The sequence below is a fragment of the Marmota flaviventris genome, chromosome 3, assembly GCF_047511675.1.
Source record: "Marmota flaviventris isolate mMarFla1 chromosome 3, mMarFla1.hap1, whole genome shotgun sequence".
NCBI classification, from domain to species: Eukaryota; Metazoa; Chordata; class Mammalia; order Rodentia; family Sciuridae; genus Marmota; species Marmota flaviventris.
The window spans coordinates 67,588,464-67,609,496 of record NC_092500.1 but is presented as its reverse complement, the minus strand read 5'-3'; the positions used below and the strand labels follow the sequence as shown (position 1 = coordinate 67,609,496).

At 50.5% G+C, this 21,033-nt stretch overlaps 2 protein-coding genes across 14 annotated transcripts; one reads left to right on the top strand and one right to left on the bottom strand.

Moving 5' to 3' along the window:
* Positions 1 to 3,671: 3,671 nt before the first annotated feature.
* Positions 3,672 to 18,900, bottom strand: Wnt10b (Wnt family member 10B). 13 transcript variants are annotated; one of them, XM_071609917.1, is made up of 10 exons: positions 17,680 to 18,900; positions 15,722 to 15,821; positions 14,033 to 14,109; positions 9,201 to 10,592; positions 8,189 to 8,301; positions 7,810 to 8,072; positions 7,249 to 7,346; positions 6,013 to 6,098; positions 5,725 to 5,785; positions 3,672 to 4,894 (listed from the first exon to the last, which is right to left on the bottom strand). In XM_071609917.1, the coding sequence occupies exons 4-10, from the start codon at positions 9,528 to 9,530 to the stop codon at positions 4,436 to 4,438; spliced, it is 1,410 nt and encodes a 469-aa protein (XP_071466018.1). In that variant the 5' UTR covers positions 9,531 to 10,592; positions 14,033 to 14,109; positions 15,722 to 15,821; positions 17,680 to 18,900; the 3' UTR covers positions 3,672 to 4,435. The 13 variants fall into 13 exon arrangements, with proteins under 13 accessions (XP_071466018.1, XP_071466014.1, XP_071466009.1 ...); XM_071609913.1 differs by lacking the exon at positions 7,249 to 7,346 and having other exon boundaries at positions 5,725 to 6,098; positions 9,201 to 9,907; positions 10,487 to 10,592; XM_071609908.1 differs by lacking the exon at positions 7,249 to 7,346 and having other exon boundaries at positions 5,725 to 6,098; positions 17,680 to 17,772; positions 17,890 to 18,900.
* Wnt1 (Wnt family member 1) lies at positions 16,580 to 21,033 on the top strand. Its single transcript, XM_027949943.3, has 4 exons — positions 16,580 to 16,965; positions 17,859 to 18,112; positions 18,811 to 19,076; positions 19,573 to 21,033. The coding sequence occupies exons 1-4, from the start codon at positions 16,862 to 16,864 to the stop codon at positions 20,059 to 20,061; spliced, it is 1,113 nt and encodes a 370-aa protein (XP_027805744.1). The 5' UTR covers positions 16,580 to 16,861; the 3' UTR covers positions 20,062 to 21,033.

Sequence of the window (21,033 nt, the reverse complement as noted above, 5' to 3'; positions counted from 1 at the left end):
GCACTAATAAGGCTAAGAACAGAAAGTTCTTTAGGTTCCCTCTCATTTACAGCAGTGTAAAGGAACACATGCCTCATCCTTCAAGCATGAGCCAAAATTTTTATTCTGAACTTTATTCCTTGTTTTTTGTCTTCATCTAAGAAGGCCTAGACTAGTAGATAGCCTAATTATGTCTATCCCCTTGACCCCATCAGGCCCTGGTTTATGCACTCACTAGACCCTTCTTTTCCCAAAGTCTTGTTTTCCCAAAGAATAACATGACCTTGGAATGTGAAGCCAAGAAGACCCTAATTTAAAATGGTGAGAGATGAGATAGATAACAAGGATAATCTGTCCTGGCCCATTCCTATTAAGAGTCTTTGCCCTGCTAAGTTCTGTGTTTATAAAAGCAAAAGACTTCTCCAATGTTATTACACACTACTAGAGTAGGACTTGTGATATCTTTATATATCACCCTTTCTAGAAATGGACATAGTTACTGTAACAAAAATTTCTAGCAACACCTCTCACCAGGTCATACCCCCATACTAACCACCAAAATAATGCTCTACAACAACCTCTTCCCTGGTGCTCTAACCAGACCAACATACCTTGTGAGAGTCTGATAAGGAAATGGAAACTGTTAATGGATGTCTGCCCAAGATTTCAAATAATCTCAAAATCATATCCCAGGTATGACAGGGTGGAAATGGTGACAACCTAATATAGTTATCAGCAAGTGTCATGATATTTGACTCAGGACTAATAAATGGGACTAGAGACTCTCCTAGCTCATCTATACATCACCCCTCTGGAGTAAGGAGAAGAAAATGTCTGTTGTAGCATAAGAGGGGGCCACCCAAGAAACAAACAGGAACAGAGATAGGAGTGCTGCCTAGTTGGCAGTTAGCTGACCACTGCCGCACCCAGTTTTCCAGCCACCTGATAAAGGGTAAAGAAAGAGCTCATCCAAAGCTGAAGGACACCCAGAAGCCTTACAGTTCATCAGTCTTTTTCCTCTCTCCGGAGCCTAGTAAAAGCTGAAATTGTAGGCACCAGCTGTATGGGTTACATATTCCCACTCCATCTCTGACTCCAGGCCTGGGCCTGAGCCCAGCACATGTGCTAGAAATGGAGCAGGGAGGTGTAGGCCTTGCTGACAAAATCCATTTGAAATTCGTCAAGGTTGTGATTTGGGGCTTATGTTTGTCACAGAGTGTGTCTGATGAAAGAAGAGGGAAAGCTAGAAAAGGAGCCAAAGGGACTACAGAAAAAGGAAAAAGCTGACGTATTCTTGCTACAACTCCATTGGAAATTCTCCTTCTTCTTGCTAAATGTGAGAAATTCCCATTCTGGATATTCTTTATCATTATTCTCTCTATATCCTATGCCCACTCTAGCCACCTTCCTTCCCCGCCACCACCCCCAATGCTTACAACAAATGCCTAAAGTAAAAATGGTATAATTTCTGGAACCTAGGAACTACCAAATCCAGAATTTTCATGCTCAAATTAAAATTCAGGACATAAAACATTGCCATAGGGTTGGCGATCTCAGTGATAGAGTGCTTGCCTAGCGTGCATGAGGCTCTGGGTTCAATCCTGAGAACCACAAAAAAGATAGAGAAAAGAAAAGATAAGCTGGGCAGGTACCCATGGCACAGGCCTGTAATCTCAGTGGATTGGAAGGCTAAAGCAAGAGGATCGCAAGTTTGAGGCCAGCCTTAGCAATTTACTAAGACTCTGTCATAAAATTAAAAAAATAAGCCAGATGTGGTGGTGCAAGCCTATAATCCCAGCTGCTCAGAAGGCTGAGGCAGGAGAATCACAAGTTCAAAGCCAGCCTCAGTTACTTAGCAAGACCCTAAGCAATTTAGCAAGATTCTGCCTCAAAATAAATAAAAGGGCTGGGATGTGGCTCAGTCATTAAGTGCCCTTGAGTTCAATCCCTGGTACAAAAAAAATTATAACTTTATTTTTATTTGTTTATTTTTATGTGGTGCTGAGGATCCAACCCAGGGCCTCACACGTGCAAGGCAAGTGCTGTACCACTGAACTACAACCCCAGCTCCCCCCCAAAAAATATTTTTTAATTAATAAATAAAAAGGGCTGGGAATGAAGCTTGGTGGTAAAGTGCCTCTGGATTCAATCCCCAGTATCCCCCCCCAACAAAAAAAATTTTTAAGAAATAAAAGGAGGGGCTGGGGTTGTGGCTCAATGGTAGAGCAATTGCCTAGCATGTGTGAGGCACTGGGTCTGAACCTCAGCACCACATAAAAATAAATAAATAAAATTATAAAATATATTCATTTTAAGAAAGAAAGAAAAGGAAAAAAAGTTGTCATAAATTACTGCCCTATCTCAACACTTCTCAAAATTTCCTAGCTACCCCAGTACTACTCTCATTTCACCTGATTTGAGGGTCATTTGGGTTGCAGAAATATCTATTGCTTAGAGAAGTGGAAAGAACTATTTCTACATTCCCTTGCAAAGGACATGACCTGTTAGTCATTTGTAAAATTCTAAATGTGTAATGCATATCCCTTTTTAGCACTGAATCATGGGAAGATAAGTTTATTTTCAAATATATTGGACTAGACATTCCCTGGTTGTATAATAGTTAGGAATTGGCCTCTCAAAGGTATTAGGCTGGAAAAAGAGAGGTTGAAACCAAATAATAATAATAGAATTATTTTACTAAGATTAAATGCAAAAGAATTCTGAAAAAAAAGGACAAGCCTGATAGGGTAGTTTAAAACCTGTAGCCCCAGCAACTCAAGAAGCTGAAGCAAAAGGATTACAAGTTCTAGGCCTGCCTCAATACTTTGTGAGATTTTGCTACACAATAAAAAATTAAAAGGGAGGGGGGATGTAGCTCAGTGAGAAAGTACCCCTGGTTCAACCCCTACCCCCCCCACACCCACACACACCAAAAAAAAAAAGGACAAAAATACATAGGCAGTAAACTCAATGGGAGAGCATACTGTTTTTTTGCTGGCTTGGAGTGGGACGAACAACTCATTTTGACATAGGAATCCCTTTTCTATGCTTCCCGTCAGTCTTACATCTATCTCCCAAATTCTCTGGTTTGGAGACTAAGAGGGACCTGCTCTTTTGGGTTCACATTCAATGCTAAAATACCTTTAAGAATTTAAAACTCCAAAGAAAAACTCATAATACAGGTAGAGGTCATCAAACTACAGCCAGAGGACCAAATCAGTCCTGCAGCCCAATTTTGTGAATTAAGTTTTATTGAATTTAGTCATGCCCATTCATTTATGTATGATCTATGGCTACTCTTTGCTCCATAAGAGCAGAGTTGAATAATTGAGACAAAGATTACAATGTAGATAGCCCAATATGTATACTATCTTGCCTTTTATAGGGAAAAAAATGCCAAACTTGTTTTAGGCAGTGATCAAGATAACATCTGAAGTTGAGGTACACAAATACTAAACAGGGTCTACATTTGGATCTCTAATGCCACCTAGAAGTAAACCCTACCCCTGGTTTCACAAAGAAAAGGATGCCAACTAAGTTACTGAGGATGATTTCAAATCCTTTGTAGAACTCAATAGGATGTGTGTATATAAAGTCATTGAGTATAGGAGGGTAGGAGAAATCACCTGGAAAAGAAACTATGGGATAAGATCCCAACTTTGGCTAAATATATCACCATGTACATCCACCAGTTCAGTAACTTAATTTATTTTAGTTTCAAACTGGAACCAAGAACAAGTCTCAGTACAATAAATTATCCATTCCCATTCCTCCTGCTAAAGAAGAAAAAACAGGCTCCAAGAATCTTAGGTAAACCCTTCCTTTGGCAGGTCCCCTTTAACATCTGAATGGAAGGAAACAACTTCCCTAAGGGTCTACATGGATAGTTTTTGTGAGATTTGGGGGAGAGTACTCTCTAGTACTCTGTTCCTTCCCCAAGAAAAACTTCTCTACTCCTACTGTCTCCCTTGACCCCACAAGAGAAAGTCTAGGCTGTGGTAGAGAATTATGGGAAAGGTAACATGAGTGGTGATTCCTTTCTAGAAACTGGTCTTAATGGCTCCACACAATGCTTGGACTATCCCTTAAGGGAGAGGACAGCCAAACCTTAAGGAATCCCCCCCCCCAAAGGAGTATGAACAACAGAAGCCTGGAGTTGAGAAGGGGCCCTGGATTTGAGAAGAGGGGAGCATGACAGTGCATTTCAACTTAGTCCATTCAGATGTTTAAGGAGCAAAATAGGGGTAACAGTTTCCCCCAACCACCCTGCAACTATGGGGAAAAGGCCGCACATCACAGACCTCACCTAAACCTCACCACTCCCAAAGCCATTTCCAGATAGATACTTTGAACTTCCAGGGTGTCAAGATTGACCCTAAACAGAAATCAGAGCAAAGGGCTGAAAAGCTGCCCTTTCACACAGTACCTTTACCTAGTGCCAGGGTCAGGCTCACCCTCACTTACATACATTGACCCACTCTGTGACTTTGCACTCCTCACACAGCACATAGCAGCACCAGTGGAAACGGCAATGGCAGCGCTCAACTCTTGTCTGCCGGAGCACATTGTGCCCTCGGCCACAGCATAGACTGCCACAGCCATCCAACAGATGGCTGGTCTTGTTGCAGGCTCGGCCCCTTGTGCCTGGGGAGCCCACTGTGGGGTCTCGCTCACAGAAGTCAGGAGATTTTTCAAAGTAGACCAGCTCTCCTGAGAGGCGTCGAGGACGCAGGCGGGGTTGGAAGGCTCCAGAATTGCGGTTGTGGGTATCAATGAAGATGGCTCGACCCAATCGCTCCCTCAATGCTGCCCCCACAGCCCGGAACTCTGGGACCGCTCTCCAGCATGTCTTGAACTGGCAGCTGCCTGAAGTGCCATGGCACTTACATTTCCGCTTTAGGTTTTCAGTTACCACCTAGAGCATCAGAGGGGCACAGGTGAAGGGGAGGCAGCAAATGGAAAGAGCATGTAGACATAGGAAAGGGAAGGAAACAGAGAACACAAGGAGGAACAAATGGAATATCAGAAGAGAAAGGGCATTTTAAAGTTAGCTAATAGCTCAATTCCCTCATCATATAATTGAACTGAAGCCATCGTATAATTGAACTAAATCACTAAGTGATTTGTTTTGTGTGGGTATGGCGGAGTGGGGGAGTGGGGGGGGCAGAATATGATAATGGGTATTGAATCCAGGTGTGCTCTACCACTAGCCTACAAAAGCCCTTTTTATTTTATTTTGAGACAGTGTCTTGTTAAGTTGCTCAGGCTGGCCTCAAACTTGTGATTCATCTGCCTAAGCTTCCTGAGTAGCTGGGATTACAGGGATGTGCCACCACACCTGGTTGGATTTGCCCATCTTTGATCACCAACTGGTAACAGAACCAGAACTCAACTCCAGTTTTCTGGACTCTCAGTCCAGAGTAAGATTGGTAAAATGGAAAGTGTAGCCCAGAGTGCCCCTCAGGTCTTTAGGGAAGGCAGCTGTAATAACAGCCACCGTGTAACAAGCCAAGGACTAGGCACTGTGTGGGGTACCCTATTTGCTAGCTTAGCTTTAAAGATGTTGTGATATGGTTATCATCAGATTCTTTGTACAGATGCAAATCCAAGGCTGGGTGACTTGCTGATGGCAAATGGAGATCACCCACCACCCCTCATCCTCTTACTCTGCTGGGCTTCTGGGCTTCTCACACTCTAGCCTGACCTTAATAGCAAAGGAAACCAGGATAAGGCCCACAAACATACCTGGCGTCCCACCCTGTTGTTGTGAATTCTCATCCGTGCCTGGATGTCCCGAGGACCTTCCCTGGAATCCAAAAAATCCCGAGAGAACTTCTCTCCAAAGTCCATGTCATGGTTACAGCCACCCCATTCCCATGTGTCCTGGGGGCCAGAACTGGGGCTTGAGCCTGGGACAGGGCTGGGCAGGGAGTGGGGAAAACTCTTGCCCCGGGACAGTGCCTGCAACTGCAGCAGTTTGGCCCTCAGCCGATCCTGCTCACCACTGCCCTTCCAGCCACAGCCACAGCTCACCAGCTTGCCCAGGCTGCAGGCAGTGGCAACAGCATGCATGACTCCAGCAGCCAACATGGAGAAGGAGAAAGCACTCTCACGGAAACCTGGGGATGATAAGGATTATAATGGTGGAGGTAAGGTTGACAGGCAGCTGAGAATGGGGAGGCAGGAGGAAATAAACAGCCATCCTCCAATTCCAAAATTTTCTAATTGAATCCTGACCCTGCTATATTCTAGCTGAGTGATTGGGAGAAAGTTTAACAGGACAAGAAAGGAAATAGCACAAAGCTTGTTTCCTCATCTATAAAAGCAGACTCATTGATCAAGATGCTCTCTGAGGTCCATTCTCACTCTGATTTTCAGGTGTAGATAAAAGAGCCAATCCAGAGGGAGAGACCCTTGGGGTTGGGCGATGACTAAGAGGGAATCCCTGAGAAGATGAGAAAATGTATTCATAGAGTTCTACATCTGAAAGCCTTAGGAATTCCCCAGCCCTGCAGGAGCTGGAGTGGGGTGGGAGCAGAGAATTTTAGGGTTCTTTTGTATTCCCCTGAAGAATTATTTAAATCAGTCTTTTAATCAATCTACCCTCCATTACCCCACAGAAAACCCCAAAACACTGGAGCTATGGAGTTACCCTTCCCTTTCCCAGATTCTAGTTATATATTTGCCCTTCAAGACTGCCCTTTATGTTTATCATAACCTGCTATTACTCTATAAAACACTGGGAGGAGGAGAGAGGAGGGGGTGATTTTCCCTAAGGCCCTCTTAAAAGGTTGGCCTCTTTGTTATGTTTTTGGGGTCATGGAGGCTCAGGATGACAAGCCTTTCCCAGGCTTAGATAGATGTGCTCACCATTTGGGTGTCAAAGCCTTCCCCTAAGCCAGGCCCTGAGGTGAAGAAAGGGTCCCTTACTTCATTTTAGGCAGGGGCTCCAGCACCCTCTTAGAGGCCAGGTCTCTCTTACACTGGGATTCAGGGCTCCCAGGCCAGCCTCCTGATCCCCCCAATCCCAACCCTCTAAGGGTGAAGCTGTTTGCACAAGTCTTGGGAATTCCCCTGCAGATGGCAGCTGCTTATTAACCCCATAGTCCCCAAAACACTACACCCACCCCAGGCTGAGCCCCCATGGATCTTTACTCCTCAGGGAGTAAACTTAAGCAAGGCATAGGTACTGACAATAAAATCTCCCAGATCATCCCTTCCAGACCTGGCCAGCAGTGACCTGTTCTCTGTCCCTCCAGCGTTCCTCACCTGCTCAGGTGAGTGACACCTGGGCTCCCCACAGCACAGAGGAGGGGGCTGCTCCCCAGCTTCAAAGCCATCAGGGTCTTTGTTCCCAGCTTTGGCTCCTGGGAACCCCAGCAATTAGGGGAGCAGGTTTAACCCTTAAACGGTTGGGGGCGTCACCCCACCCCCGCTGGGGACACTGGCCTGGGCTTGTCCCGGTAGAGAGGGAGGGGGAGAGAAAAATAGGGGAGGGAACAGGGGAAATTTGAGGCTTCCAGGGCTGGGGGCATCTCTTGTTCACAGGTGCAATCCAGATTGAGCTGGGCAGAGGCAGGAAAGAGGGGGCCCTGGGGTAGGGAAGCAGGGACCCAGCTGCCTTGCCAGCAGCGCACAGGTGGAAATCGGGACTGCAAAGCCACGGACGGACGGACGGGTGGCCAGACCCGGCTCAGCGCTGGGGCGGGGGGAATTCCCGAAGAGGCCCCTCCCGAAGCCATGAACCGGTCTCTTCCCGCCTCCGCTCGCCTCAGCCTGCCCCCCACCCCCTAGCTTCGGCTGCTGCACGGTCCCGCCCGCCAGGCTCACCACGCTTCAGGATGGCGCTGTGGTGCGGCAGGCGGCCGCCGCCCTCGAGCGCCGAGCAGTTCCAGCGCTGGTCGCGCAGCTGGTACTGACACTCGTGGACAGCGATATGCAGACCTTGAAGGGCGGACGCCGTCACGTCGGGGCTGCGCAGGCACAGGCCTAGCTGCCGCTTGCTCAGACCCGACAGCGTCAAGCACACGGTGTTGGCCGTCAGCGACGGCTCGCCCGGCAGTTTCAGGCCCAGAATCTCATTGCTTAGAGCCCTGGGAACAGAAAAGGCGTCTGGGATCTGTGGATCAGGCCGCACACCTCCCTCCCAATCTCCCCACGCCAGGTCAGTGCTTCTCTCGTAGTCTGGAAGACAGGGGGATCTGCTCACCTACTGCACAAGGCCAGGAATAGAAGACCCGCGAAGCCCGAGGGCGGAGGCCGCTGCCGGGGCTCCTCCAGCATGTCGAAGCCCGGAGGCTCCGGTGCGCAGATGATCAGCGCCTGCGGGACAGGGAGATTTAATGCTAGCTCTGAAATATGGTTGCTCCCCAGGGAACCGAAGGATGCCCTACTTAGGTCTCCTAAGCCACCGGTGCCAACCTCACTGACCCTTTTCACCCCTCTCCAAACCAAGCAATTAGAATCACCCCCTTGATTTCCAGAGTCCCTGAGTCTTGGAGTGCTGGAAGAGAAAGAGTCCAGGTCACCCAACTAAGGACTCACCCGAAGGCCCCTGGAGCCCAGTCCAGTTAGACACAATGCCCGGCACACAGACACACTCACATGCAAATACAGACTTGCAAACACTTGCTCCAGGACCTCACCCACTGCTCCCTCTGCTCCCTCCTCAAGGGCCCCAAGACTGGCTTCCACACCCTTATAGGGCTAAGGGGGTGGGATCAGGAGGGGGTTCCCCACCACCTGGGGGCGGGAGGGGGGCGTTGCCTCCAGGTGCCATCAATGGCAGGCAAGCTCCTTCAGAAAGGTCGAAGACTGGGCTCTCCACCCAGCTCTACCCCCTCCCTGCACTACAGAGAAACAGGAGAGGCTCCAGGTGCAGCAAAAGAGGAGGGAAACTTGGTGCTCCCCAGCAAGGGATGGTGTGGCAAGCTGGGTCCTCTTCTCTGTCCACCCTTTCCTAAGTAAATGCTCCCCTCCTCAGCCTGCGACCGTCTGGTCCCCACAGGTCCCAGCCTCGGTCCCCACCCCTTTGCCTTGGTGTTCATTGCCCTCTAAATCTGGAAGCACTCCTTTATTCTCTGTCTTTATCTCTGGCAACATCTTTGGCTCTCTGCGTGTCTGTGCTCTTATGGGTGGATGTGTCTGTCTGACTACCCGTGTGCCTGTCTGGTCCTGGGTGCGCGCCTCGTTGCCCTTCCTGCTTTCCCATGTCCGATTACCTCCAGCGGTTCGGGTGCAGAGTCCGTGACCCACACGGTTGGGTCGCCTGGGCTCCGCTCGGACTGCTTAAACCGTGGGGTGACTGCGACGGGTTCTGCCCCTTCGGCAGAGCTGCATTCTTCCAGAGCCGGGCCACTCCTCTTCGCCGCTTCCCCAGCGCCGCCGCGGCCGCCGGGAGGAAGGGAGGGAGGGAAAGAGGGAGTGATAGAAAGGGCTAGCGAACGAGCGGGCGAGCAAAGCACTGGGGGCTCTGGCTCTGCTCGAGCCGAACTGACGGGTGGCTCTGCTAGGGCTGACGAAGCTATGGCCCCTCCCCGAGCCCCGGGCATCCCCACCCCACCCCCCTTTGACTAGGGGAACGCAGCCGCTCCCCCTCTTCCCAGCGCGCGCGCACACACACCCTCTCCCCCGACGCCTGGGTTCACGCTTGGTCCTCCTGAAAGAGGAGGTGGCCGGAGTTTCTTTCACCTGCTCTGGGGTCACTAAGGACGTATAGGGAGGATGCCTGGCCCAGATTAGGGAGCCAGGACCCAGCCCAAGTGACCAAATCTTTCATTGCTCTTTGCCTCAGTTTCTCCCACCGACAGTGGGATGGGTGGACAGCTCTTTGACAAGGGGAGGAGGGAGCTGGATTATCTTCTCCTTCAGGCGTTTGACAGTCACTTATAGAACCCACAAGGTGAGCACACAGCAGGGCACTCAGTACCTGCAGAAAAAGCCAATGAGACCAAGTGGCTTGGCTCCTGCCCACCTCCCAACCCTACCCCAACCCCCTGGGAGAATTTGACTCTAGTCAAAAGGTTCAGGTAGCCCCAAAGATCTGTATCTCGCGCCTATGCTTGTCTTCCTCCGTAGGCATACTGCCCAAAGAGGTCTCCTATCATTGGTGGATTCCTGGCTTTGCACTTGGGAGGACTGTATTCCTGCTCCAGGCTCCTAGACTTGCTTCACATGGGCTGAGGAGTGCTTCAGAATCCCAAATTGAGCCTAGCTCAGGGAGAGCCGGGAAGTAATCTGGTCTTGGGGTGCACAAGCAAGACAAAATGCCTTAGGTAGCTCCAGCGGCAGCGAAGGGGTTAGGCGCCGCTGCACTCCCGCCTGACTCACCCTAGTAGCTCTAACCACTGCGGACTATTTTTGCCAGAGAGGGGCCCCAGGCTTCCCAACCGCCCCCAGCCCCTGCCAGACCACAGCCTAAGGCACTGCTGGCCCTGTGCACTCAAGCGCATTGACTCAGAGACCAGCCCCCCAACCAAGTAAGCAGAAGGACGGAGATGATACCCACAGCCACAATCACCTCTTCCTTGGTGGTGGCAACAGCTCTGCTGGGCAGCCAGCCTGGAGTCTGTGCTGTGGCAGGTCCTGCCTTGTGCTGAAGGGGGCACTCCTGGCTAAGGGGCATAGCAGTCTGAGAGAAATCAGGAACTTAAATCTACTGGGATGTTTACTGGGCACATACTGAACAGTCTAGGGAAGTAAGTGCCATAGTTCCTGACATTGGACAGCATGGACCACAAATGGTTGCTTTTCTTTTATTCCCCATCTCTGGGGTGGGAAGAAGAAGGCCAAGAACTCCTGAACAGCCTTCCTATTTATAGGATGCGACCCAAACACGTGTGACTATTGAGGTCACCAGAATCTGAAAGCCCTGTCTTGTAGCTTTCATCCTTACACCTGGATTCAGTGATTCCTACCAGTGTCCTCATCCTTTTTCCTCATGTCAGCCTGGGATTCCACCCAGGTCCCTGGAAAAGGAGGTAATGAAGTTTCCTATGCCCCTTTTCTCCATGGGGACCTCATACACATTTGTATTTCTTCATGAGTCTCTGGTCTCCCTCAAGTTTTGGATTTTGTCCAGTTTTAGTTTGTTTTTGTTTTTGCCTTTGATTCTATCCTCAGACTCCAGGCAGGTGACAAGATGGGACCGGGGTCAGAACTATTGCCATAAGTTTCAACATCTCAGTGATTGGGTGGCTGTCCAAGGTGGATGTTTCAAATCCAAGGATGCATATGCCTGCTCCCTCTCCTCACTGAAGCCTAGCTCTGGGATAGGAGGCCACAAGCAGGCTGACTGGGTGGCCTGAGCTGGCCCACAGTGCCCTCAGCCCGACCGGCTGGCCTGAGCACTGACCCGCAGGCAGCTAAAGGGCGGTGGGACAGGCGGGGCCTGGAGAGGGCTGCGGGTGCACACCCATTGCCTAATACCCGAAGCACGCGGCCAGCTCCAGGAAAGGGGAGGGGCAGGAACCAGAGAGACCTTGACTAGGGTTGGGGCTATGACAGGAGGGGGCGAATGGGGGGCTGTCATCACTGCAGCAAGGGAGTGGGAGCAAGCTGGTCCCCATTCCTCTCAATGAGAAGAATAAAGGGCTGCTCTTCCATTCATGAGGATGGAGGGCGTAACAGAACAATGTGGGAAGAACACTGGGGCCCTGGAGGGCGGGGGTCAAAGAAAAAAGTGGGGGCCCCTGGAGATTGGGGGAATCAAGTAACTGAGGCGGTGGCTAAACCCAGTCACAGCCTCGGGAACCTCCTCCTCCTCCTCCCCTCATGTTTGCCTTGGCCCGGGGTCTTGGGTGACTCATCTGTTGCTAAGCCGCTGATAGGGGCGGCCAGGCCGGGGGAACCCAAATTATAGGCCCGGGAGGAATGGATGCGCTCTCTTGGTGGTGAGCTCAGCTGTGCTGCCTACCCTCCACCTCACACACATTCTGCTGCAGCACCACAGGCTACCACCTGGAGGCACCAAAGTATCCACAGCCAGATTCTGGTGGTCTCTGGGGAAGCCCCCCAACATTTGGCAGTTGGCCCCAACAAATCTTCAGGATTACCCTAGAGAGAATTTTGCTCCCTTTTCTACAGGGGGCTGATGGATGGGCTGTGCCTTTCCAGCCTAAGAGGCAGTTGCTTCAAAGGAAGTAGACTCCTCTGTCCACAAAACTCCCTGATTCCCTTCTTCCTTCCCATATCCCAAGGTCAAAACAAGGCTCCTCTCCCTCCAACATCTCTCCCCATGCTTATTCCAGGAGGGTGGTTTTCTCCTGATTTTCCATTTCAAGCTTTTTTGGGGGGAGGAGGGTGTACTGGGGATTGAACTCAGGGGCCCTAGACCACTGAGCCACATCCCTAGCCCTATTTTTGCATTTTATTAGAGACAGGGTCTCACTGAGTTGCTTAGCGCCTCACTAAATTGCTGAGACTGGCTTTTAACTCGTGATCCTCCTGCCTCCACCTCCTGAGCCACAGGGATTACAGGCGTGCACCTCCATGCCTGGTTCATTTCAAGCTTTTATATCTGTGGTTGGGTGGGGAATATGGCTCAGTGACATAGTGTTTGTCTAGAATGCTTGAGGCTCTGGATTTAATCTCCAGTGCATGTGTGCACACACACACACACACACAATGTTATCTGTGGTCAAAGATGATACAGAGGGAAAAATAAGGCAGGGTAAAGGAGATTGGTGATGGGATTCTATTTTATATAAGGGGACAGACGAGGAAGTGAAGGAACAAAGGCATAGAGATATCTAAGGAAGGGCATTCCAGAAGACAGAAAAACAGGTGTACAGACCCTGAAAAAGTAGCATTCTTGTTATTTTCAAATAATCAGCAAAGAGGTCAGTATGGCTAAGGGGGAGGAATACATAAGGGAGACAATGGTAGGCAACAAAGATGGAGTACTAGGAAGGAACAGGGTTAAATCACCTGAGGCCTTGTAGACCACTGTAAAGATTTTGGCTTGATTCAAGTGAGATGAGGAATGACTGGAAAACTTCTAGCTGTGTAATGAACTTATTTAACTTCCTTTTTAGAAAGGATGGCCCCTTGTGCTATATGGAGAACAGGAACAGACTGTGGGGAAAAGCTTAGAAGCAAGGAGTCAAATAGGAGGCTATTACAGGAATGAAAGCAAGAGTTGATGGTGGCTCCTATTAGCATGTAGCAGTAGAGTAGTGAGATTGGATAAGAGTCTACCTATTGAAGATTGAGGGACAGAATTTGCTGATGGCTTAACTCAGAGTATAAAGCAGTTGAGTCAAGGATGACTCCAAGATTTTTGTGTTGAGCAACTGAAACAAAGGAGTTGCCATTTACTGAGATGGAAATGACTGAAGAAAGAGCAAGTTAAGGCAATGGAGGAATCAAGAGTTCAGTTTGCACAGGTATATTTTGAGATGCTATTTAAGTGTTAGATGTGCAAGTTCATATTTCAGGACTAGAGATATAAATTAGGAAGCATAAGACTGGAAAGTTTACCAAGGGAATTCATGAAGACAGAAAAGAAGGTCAATTAAACCTGGGTATGCTCCAGTGTTTAGAAATTCAGTAAACAAGGAGCATCCAGGTAAGGAGCCTGAAAGGGAAGATGCCATTGAGATAGGAATAGTATTTCAAAACCAAATGAGAGGAAGGAAGAAGGAAATGGCTGGGTGCAGTGGCACACACCTGTAATCTCAGCAGCCCAGGAAACTGAGGCAGGAGGATCACGAGTTCAAAGCAAGCCTCAGCAACTCAGCAAGACCCTGAGCAACTCAGTGAGACCCTGTCTCTAAATAAAATATAAAAAGGGCTGGGGTTGTGGTTGAGTGGTAAAGCACCTGTGGGTTTAATCCCAGGTACAAAAAAAAAAGAAGAAGAAGAAGAACTAGTAGTAGTAGTAGTAGTTGTGGTTGTTGTTGTTGAGCAGTGTCTGCTGTTCCAGGATGGCTAACTAGGATAAGAACTAAGAATTGGTTATTGGATAGAGCAATACAGATTTTCATTAATGGTTTTGATAAAGAAGTATAGTGAGTTGAAAGGTATGATTGGAGCTGGGGGCAGTAGCACATACCTGTAATTCCAGCTCCTCTGGAGGCTGAGGTAGGATGATCACAAGTTCAAGGCCAGCTCAGGCAATTTAGTGAGATCCTGTTTCAACAAACAAAAGTAAACAAAAAAGTGCTGGGAATGTATCTCAGTGGTTAATAGCCCTGGGTTCAATCACTAATACCTAAAAAGAAGAAGATAAATTTTTAAAAGAGAACTTCTAAGGGGCTACCAGTGTGGTTCAGTGGTTAGAGCACTTGCCTAGTATGCATGAGGCCCTGAGTTTCATCCCTAGCACTGCAAAGATGTAATTTGAATAGAAAGAAAATAAATTGATGCTAGAATTAAAATTAAAATTTCAAGTTTTGTAGTAAAAGAAGAGGAATGGGGCAATCTTGGACAATAATGTAGATCAAACAAAGCATTTGAATTTTTCAGATAGAAGATATTACAGCATGTTTGCATGTTGATAGATGTGTTCCAAAAGAGAGATAAATTGATGATGTAAGAAAGAAAGATGGGGGCTGAGGTTGTGGCTCAGTGGTAGAGTGCTCATCTAGCATGTGTGAGGCACTGGGTTTGATCCTCAGCACCACATTAAAATAAAATAAAATAAAGGTATTGTGTCCATCTACAACTTAAAAAATTAAAAAAGAAAGAGGGGACAATTGATAAAATATGATTTGATCAGAATAGTAATTTAAGCAGACCATATACCATGTGACTCAGACCTAGGGCCTTTCCCCTCTTTCCTCCATCCTCCTGGGAAATGGAGGAACAAGAAAGAACATAAGCTTTGAGTCAAAATGGTTTGGGCTGTATTGCTGATCACTTATTAGTTGTGACCTTGTACAACTGCCTCACTTATTGGTCCTCTGTAAAATGGGAGAGAGGAGAGAGGTAAAAGAAGAGATTTTTCTTTCCCTCCAGGAGCCATCTCTGAGTGACATTGAGGCATGATAACCAAGCTGGCAGTGCCCCCTATGCCCCACACAGGGAACAGCACCACTTCTTCAACAGAAAACCATGATGGCCATGAAGTTGAATTGAAGTCCCTGGGAGAGAAAAGTGTACTATTGTTAAGATGATCTTGGGCACTCAAAGCACCACTGTGTGGTGAGAGCAGAAAGAACCAGAATTTTAGGAGAAGATAGTAACTTGGTAGCAAAATCCAGAGAGAAGCAAACACATAGAGGCCAAATTTCCTAATCTAGGTTCAGTTCAGTCAGCAGCCTTTTTCTTCCTAGTCCTCCCTTACCTTACACTTACTCTATTGCCCACCCTATCTTTTTCTTTTTCTGTTACTTTTTTCTGAGTACTGGGGGTTTAATTCAATAACATTCCACGAACTACACCCCCAGCCCTTTTTATTTTTTATTTTGAGAAAGGGGGTCTCACTAAGTTGCCCAGGCTGACCTCAAATATATAATCCTCTTGCCTCAGCCTCACCAGCAGCTGGGATTACTGGCATGTGCAGCCTCCATGGCTGGCTCCACTGCCCACGCTTTCTAATCCTAGTCATCAAAGACTCAGTCATTCAGGCCTGGTTCATCTTCATACCCACTTCATTGTAGGTTCAGCTCTCTCCCCCAGTGATATGCACAGGTTGACACATACCACAAGGTGACACACTGTAGGATGACACACGATACACAGGGTGACTGTGACACATCCACAATATGTAATCTTCCCATGCACACACTCATCCACCCACCTTCCAACAGTACCAGACACTCTGCATCCCTTAGTCAAGCTTCTGGGTTTCTCCTATCATAGCTGCCACCTCCTTCCTGACACACTGCCCCAGGCAGCAACTGTAAAAAAAAAAAAAAACTTGATGATCTCTTCTGACTTGAGTCCAAAATTCTTTGGAAAGAGTTCCTAACCTCACTCCTCAGAACTAGGAGTTTCTGAACATATCAATACACAGGAGCATGCACCTTCAGAACACAGTGTACATTTTCACTTGCACACACACACAGCCACTTGTGCTTTCCTCTGGCTCACATGTGCAACCTGCTGCTGCTTCAGGTTTCTCTCCACCGCCAGGCTCTGTTTGGTCAGCCCACCCCTATCCTAACCTCGGGATTTCCCTGACCACAGCTCCACCCACGTCCCTGTCTCCCCCTTTTCCTTCTCTGTCCAGCCGTTGGGGGTTCCTGGGTGGGAAAGCATCTCCCTAGTCTCTGGCCAGAACCACAGGTTTCCTTCCTTCCGCCACTCAGGATGGGGGAGAGAAGGGACACCAGTGGGGCCAGGGTGACGTCGAGGGGACAGCCCCATCGCGCTTGGAGAGGCGGTCTGAGCTCCTGGGGGATTCTCCCCAAGCACATTGTCCCCGCGCCCCCTGGCGGATGCTGGTCCCCGACGGGCTCCCGACGCGAAGAGTAGTGAGGCAGGCGCGCGCGTGGGAGGGCGTCCCAAGGGGAGGGGTCGGCGGCCAGTGCAAGCCTGGAGGCGGGGGCCACCGGGCAGGGGGCGGGGGGGGGGTAAGCCCCGACGGTCATCCCGTCAGTTCTTTGCTCAGACGGGAGGGAGCCACGGCCCCGCTCGCTGCCCATTGTCTGCGCCCCTGACTGGTGCGCCCTGGTGCCACAGTGCAGCCTGGCTGGGCAGCCTTCTCTCGTCACTCCAGCCAGCGCCGCAAGTATAAGAGGCGGTGCCGCCCTCCGTGGCCGCCTCAGCCCACCAGCCGGGACCACAAGCCATGCTGCCCGCCGACCGCCTCCGGGGTTGTTAAAGCCAGACTGCAAACTCTCGCCACCGCCGCCACCGCCGCGTCCGGTCCCACCGTCGCGGGCAGCAGCCAAAGCCGCCGCAACTGCAGCACAGAAGCGGCCAGGCCAGGCAGGCCATGGGGCGCTGGGCGCTGCTGCCCAGCTGGGTTTCTGCTACTCTGCTACTGGTGCTGGCCGCTCTGCCCGCTGCCCTGGCCGCCAACAGCAGTGGCCGATGGTGGTAAGTGAGCTGGTGTCGGGTGGTGGCCTCTTGTTCTGGGGGACAGAGCCAGGGGCCAACCCTATCCAGCTCCTATGCTCTGGGACCCGTCAGTCCACAGACATTGCCCCATCTCTGACTTCCTTCTGCCACACCAAAGGTTGCTCTAGCCCAGAGCTACACCAGAAATTCCATTCCATTTCCTTTCCTTTTTTTTTTTTTTTTTGGTTTTAGGGATCAGGGCCTCGGGCATGCTTCAGCAATGGGTCTACCATTGACCTGTATCATCAGCCCCAGAGATTCCATTTCTGATGAAGTGGGATCAATGATCTGCCGGCAGAGGCCCACCATAACCCAGTCGGGGAGCCCACTCCCATCTAGGATTGTCATTCCCTTTTGAGCCCCAGTCTTAACCTCATACTCGTGGTTGCGCCACAGATTTCCAAAGATCAGAAGTGAAGGACTAGGTGTTCACTTAGAAAGGAGACCCGAAAAGGGTGGGACTCCTGGGCATCTCACTCCTAGGCAAGAACTGCAGGTCAGGATTTCTTCCTGGTACTGATCAGAAGGAGGCTGGGAAAGCCCAGGTACTCTTGCAGTCTCCATGTTCCCCATGACTCTTCTGTGCAGTCCCTGGACCCAGGACTCTGAGAATCCCCTAGGACTACTAGACACCCAAAAGTCTGGATACCCAGTTCTTTCATACTAGTAAGTCTGGGAGCACAAAGACATTACCTTATAATTGATCTCCCCCGAACTCTCCTGGTATGTATTCCCAAAGGTCAGGTGCATGCTCCTATGTATTGGTATGTTCAGAAACTCCTAGTTCTGAGGAGTGAGGTTAGAAACTCTTCTTTATGATTAGAGTGCAGGTCCCCTTCCCCAGTCTGAGCTCCCATTGTGCGTCCCACCAGGGGTATCGTGAACATAGCCTCCTCTACGAACCTGCTAACCGACTCCAAGAGTCTGCAGCTGGTGCTGGAGCCCAGTCTGCAACTGCTGAGCCGCAAGCAGCGGCGGTTGATCCGCCAGAACCCGGGGATCCTGCACAGCGTGAGCGGTGGGCTGCAGAGCGCAGTCCGGGAGTGCAAGTGGCAGTTCCGGAACCGCCGCTGGAACTGCCCCACTGCTCCGGGGCCCCACCTCTTCGGCAAGATCGTCAACCGAGGTGAGTACCCAGGAAGTCGACGCTTCCGGGACCAGGGGAAATGCAGGGTCACCCCCAGGGCATAGGCCGGTGAACGCAGGAAAGATGTCCCAGGCACTGCAGGGTCACACAATCAACCCACCTAACTGCTTCTTGCCGAGCGCCAGTTCCAGGCCAGACTCTACCAGGCGCTTTCCAGCTGTATATTTTCGGTACCAAGCTTAACTTTTCTGAGCCACTGACCAAAAGAAAATGAATTCCAGGTTGTGCACGCTGGATGACGGTCGCTTTCCTCAATCTATCGAAGTTCCTGGGAAGCTGCTGTCTGCCCGCGTGTGTCTTGCTTCATGCTTAGCAAAGTTTGCTACGCCAAAAGCTGCGTAGATTGTTTGGGCTGCGTAGAAGTCTTGACAATGCAAAGTTCTTCCGTTCCTCTCTTGTTTTTCTCTCTGGTGCTGCCTCACTTCCTCTCTAAAGCCAAAAAGTGTTCTGAAAAGTCTCCGTAAAGCGTGACTACCAGTGTGTTGGTGGGTTCGTGCCCACGCACCTGTTTTCTCTGTGAGACCTAGAAATAAGGTTTCCAACACTACCGCTAGTCTAGCCCTCAGGACTCCAAGGGTGGAATCCGGGCGTGGGACTCCAAGGTTCCAAGCCCTCCAAGGAGGGCGCTGGCCGGACCACAAGCGCCTTCTCTTGATTCTTAGTCTCTTCACCCCTAGGCTGTAGGGAAACAGCGTTTATCTTCGCCATCACCTCTGCCGGGGTCACCCATTCGGTGGCGCGCTCCTGCTCAGAAGGCTCTATCGAGTCTTGCACATGCGACTATCGGCGGCGCGGTCCTGGAGGCCCCGATTGGCACTGGGGGGGCTGCAGTGACAACATTGATTTCGGCCGCCTCTTCGGTCGGGAGTTCGTGGACTCTGGGGAGAAGGGGCGGGACCTGCGCTTCCTCATGAACCTTCATAACAACGAGGCGGGCCGCACGGTGAGTAGACCTGAGAGGCTCAGCACCCGAAGCTGAGTGACCAGGCTAACCTCGGGCTCAGAAAGTAAGAGTCGGTAGTAAGATGAGGACTCCAGGGGTGGGCGTCCTGAGGGAAGCAGGAGATTTGGAAAAAAGCCAAAAAAGAGATAGTGGCTGAAGCAAAGGAATTTCTGGGTTGAGAGCAGATAGAACGGAAGAAGATACAAGTTATACAACACATAGAATGGATTGCCTATGGCCCCTCCTTTGCAGAGATTACAAAAAAAAACAGGGTAGAGAGGCCGAGAGTGACTCGCTGGTGTGCAGCTGAGTTTGGCCAAGTGTCCAAATCTCAGAGGGACAGGGACATTTCGCGCCTTCTCCTGGGTTCCGCTAGGACTTTGCTGAGGTCCCGTCCGCGTCCAGGAGGGGGCGGTATCTGGAATAAGGGCTCTGACTGACAATGCCTTGGGACATCTTTTTTCCTTCTTCCCCCCCACCCCGCTCCCCACCCCAGACAGTGTTCTCTGAGATGCGTCAGGAGTGCAAGTGCCATGGGATGTCTGGTTCATGCACGGTGCGCACCTGCTGGATGCGGCTACCCACGCTGCGTGCGGTGGGCGACGTGCTGCGTGACCGCTTCGACGGCGCATCGCGCGTACTCTACGGCAACCGCGGTAGCAACCGCGCTTCACGGGCGGAGCTGCTGCGCCTAGAGCCCGAAGACCCTGCGCACAAGCCTCCTTCCCCTCATGACCTCGTCTACTTCGAGAAATCACCCAACTTCTGCACATACAGTGGACGCCTTGGTACAGCAGGCACTGCAGGGCGCTCCTGCAACAGTTCATCACCGGCGCTGGATGGTTGCGAGCTGCTCTGCTGTGGCCGGGGCCACCGCACACGCACGCAGCGCGTCACCGAGCGCTGCAACTGCACCTTCCACTGGTGCTGCCACGTCAGCTGCCGCAACTGCACTCACACGCGCGTACTGCACGAGTGTCTGTGAGGCGCTGCGCAGACTTGCCCGGGAACGCTGTCCTCCAGACTTCCCGCGACAGATTCGCTGGCATTCAAGACCCTGATTGATATTGGCCCGCTCCAAAATCTTCAGCCACATTCCCCGCGGTTCATACGTGTCCCATCTCTCCCATCTCCTCCTCTCTGGGGACTCCTCAAACCACTTGCGTGGGGCGGCATGAACCCTCTTGCCATCCTGATGGACCTGCCCCAACCTACCTACCTCCCTCTCCGCGGGAGACCCCTTGTTGCACTGCCCCCTTGCTTGGCCTGGAGGTGAGAGAAGGATTCGTCCCCTCCCCTACCCGGGGTCAGCTCCTGACGCTGCCCTGACTGTGCCACACTACACCAGCGTCCTCTCTGCCTCTTTCATTTCCCCTTTGTCCTCCCTATTCTCCTGGTCCCTACAGGCGCCTTACCACTCTCCAGCGATGGGCGCAGACCCTGAACACACACCTGGGCATCAGGGCCATTCTCCTCCCTGCTTCAAGCGAAGCCGAGAAGTTCCAGGGTGAAAGGGCAGCTGTGGTGATGTGGAAGAGGAGGTGGGGGACGCAGCAAAAAATCCCCCTTTCTTCCAGCCTCTCTGTTGGAGCCATTGAACAGCTGTGAGCCATGCCTCCCTCAACCACCTCCCACCCTTTCCTGTCCTGCCTCCTCATCAGTGTGTAAATAATTTGCACTGAAACGTGGACACAAAGCCACGAGTTTGGTTGTTGTAAATAAAATTATTTATTGTGCTGGGTTCCAGCCTGGTTTGCAGAGACCACCTTCACTCTAACCCAGTCCCTCTCCATTCTTCTCTCCTTTTGCCCTCCAACCTTCTCTCCTCTCCTGTTTCTCAAAGATGCCTTTGCCTACCGGAATCAGTATTTCCTTCCACTGTAGCTATTAGTGGCTCCTCGCCCCCACTAATGTAATATCTTCCTCTGCAGAATAAAATCTCTATTTTTATCAATGA

Coding starts and splice junctions, on each gene's coding strand:
- Wnt10b (XM_071609906.1), bottom strand. CDS start 9,530: ATGCCCGGGGCTCGGGGAGGGGCCATAGCTTCGTCAGCCCTAGCAGAG. Junction 6,099..7,809: donor CAGCGCCATCCTGAAGCGTG/GTGAGCCTGGCG, acceptor TATCATCCCCAG/GTTTCCGTGAGAGTGCTTTC. Junction 4,895..5,724: donor ACAACAGGGTGGGACGCCAG/GTATGTTTGTGG, acceptor CTGATGCTCTAG/GTGGTAACTGAAAACCTAAA.
- Wnt1 (XM_027949943.3), top strand. CDS start 16,862: ATGGGGCGCTGGGCGCTGCTGCCCAGCTGGGTTTCTGCTACTCTGCTA. Junction 16,966..17,858: donor AACAGCAGTGGCCGATGGTG/GTAAGTGAGCTG, acceptor GCGTCCCACCAG/GGGTATCGTGAACATAGCCT. Junction 18,113..18,810: donor CGGCAAGATCGTCAACCGAG/GTGAGTACCCAG, acceptor CTTCACCCCTAG/GCTGTAGGGAAACAGCGTTT.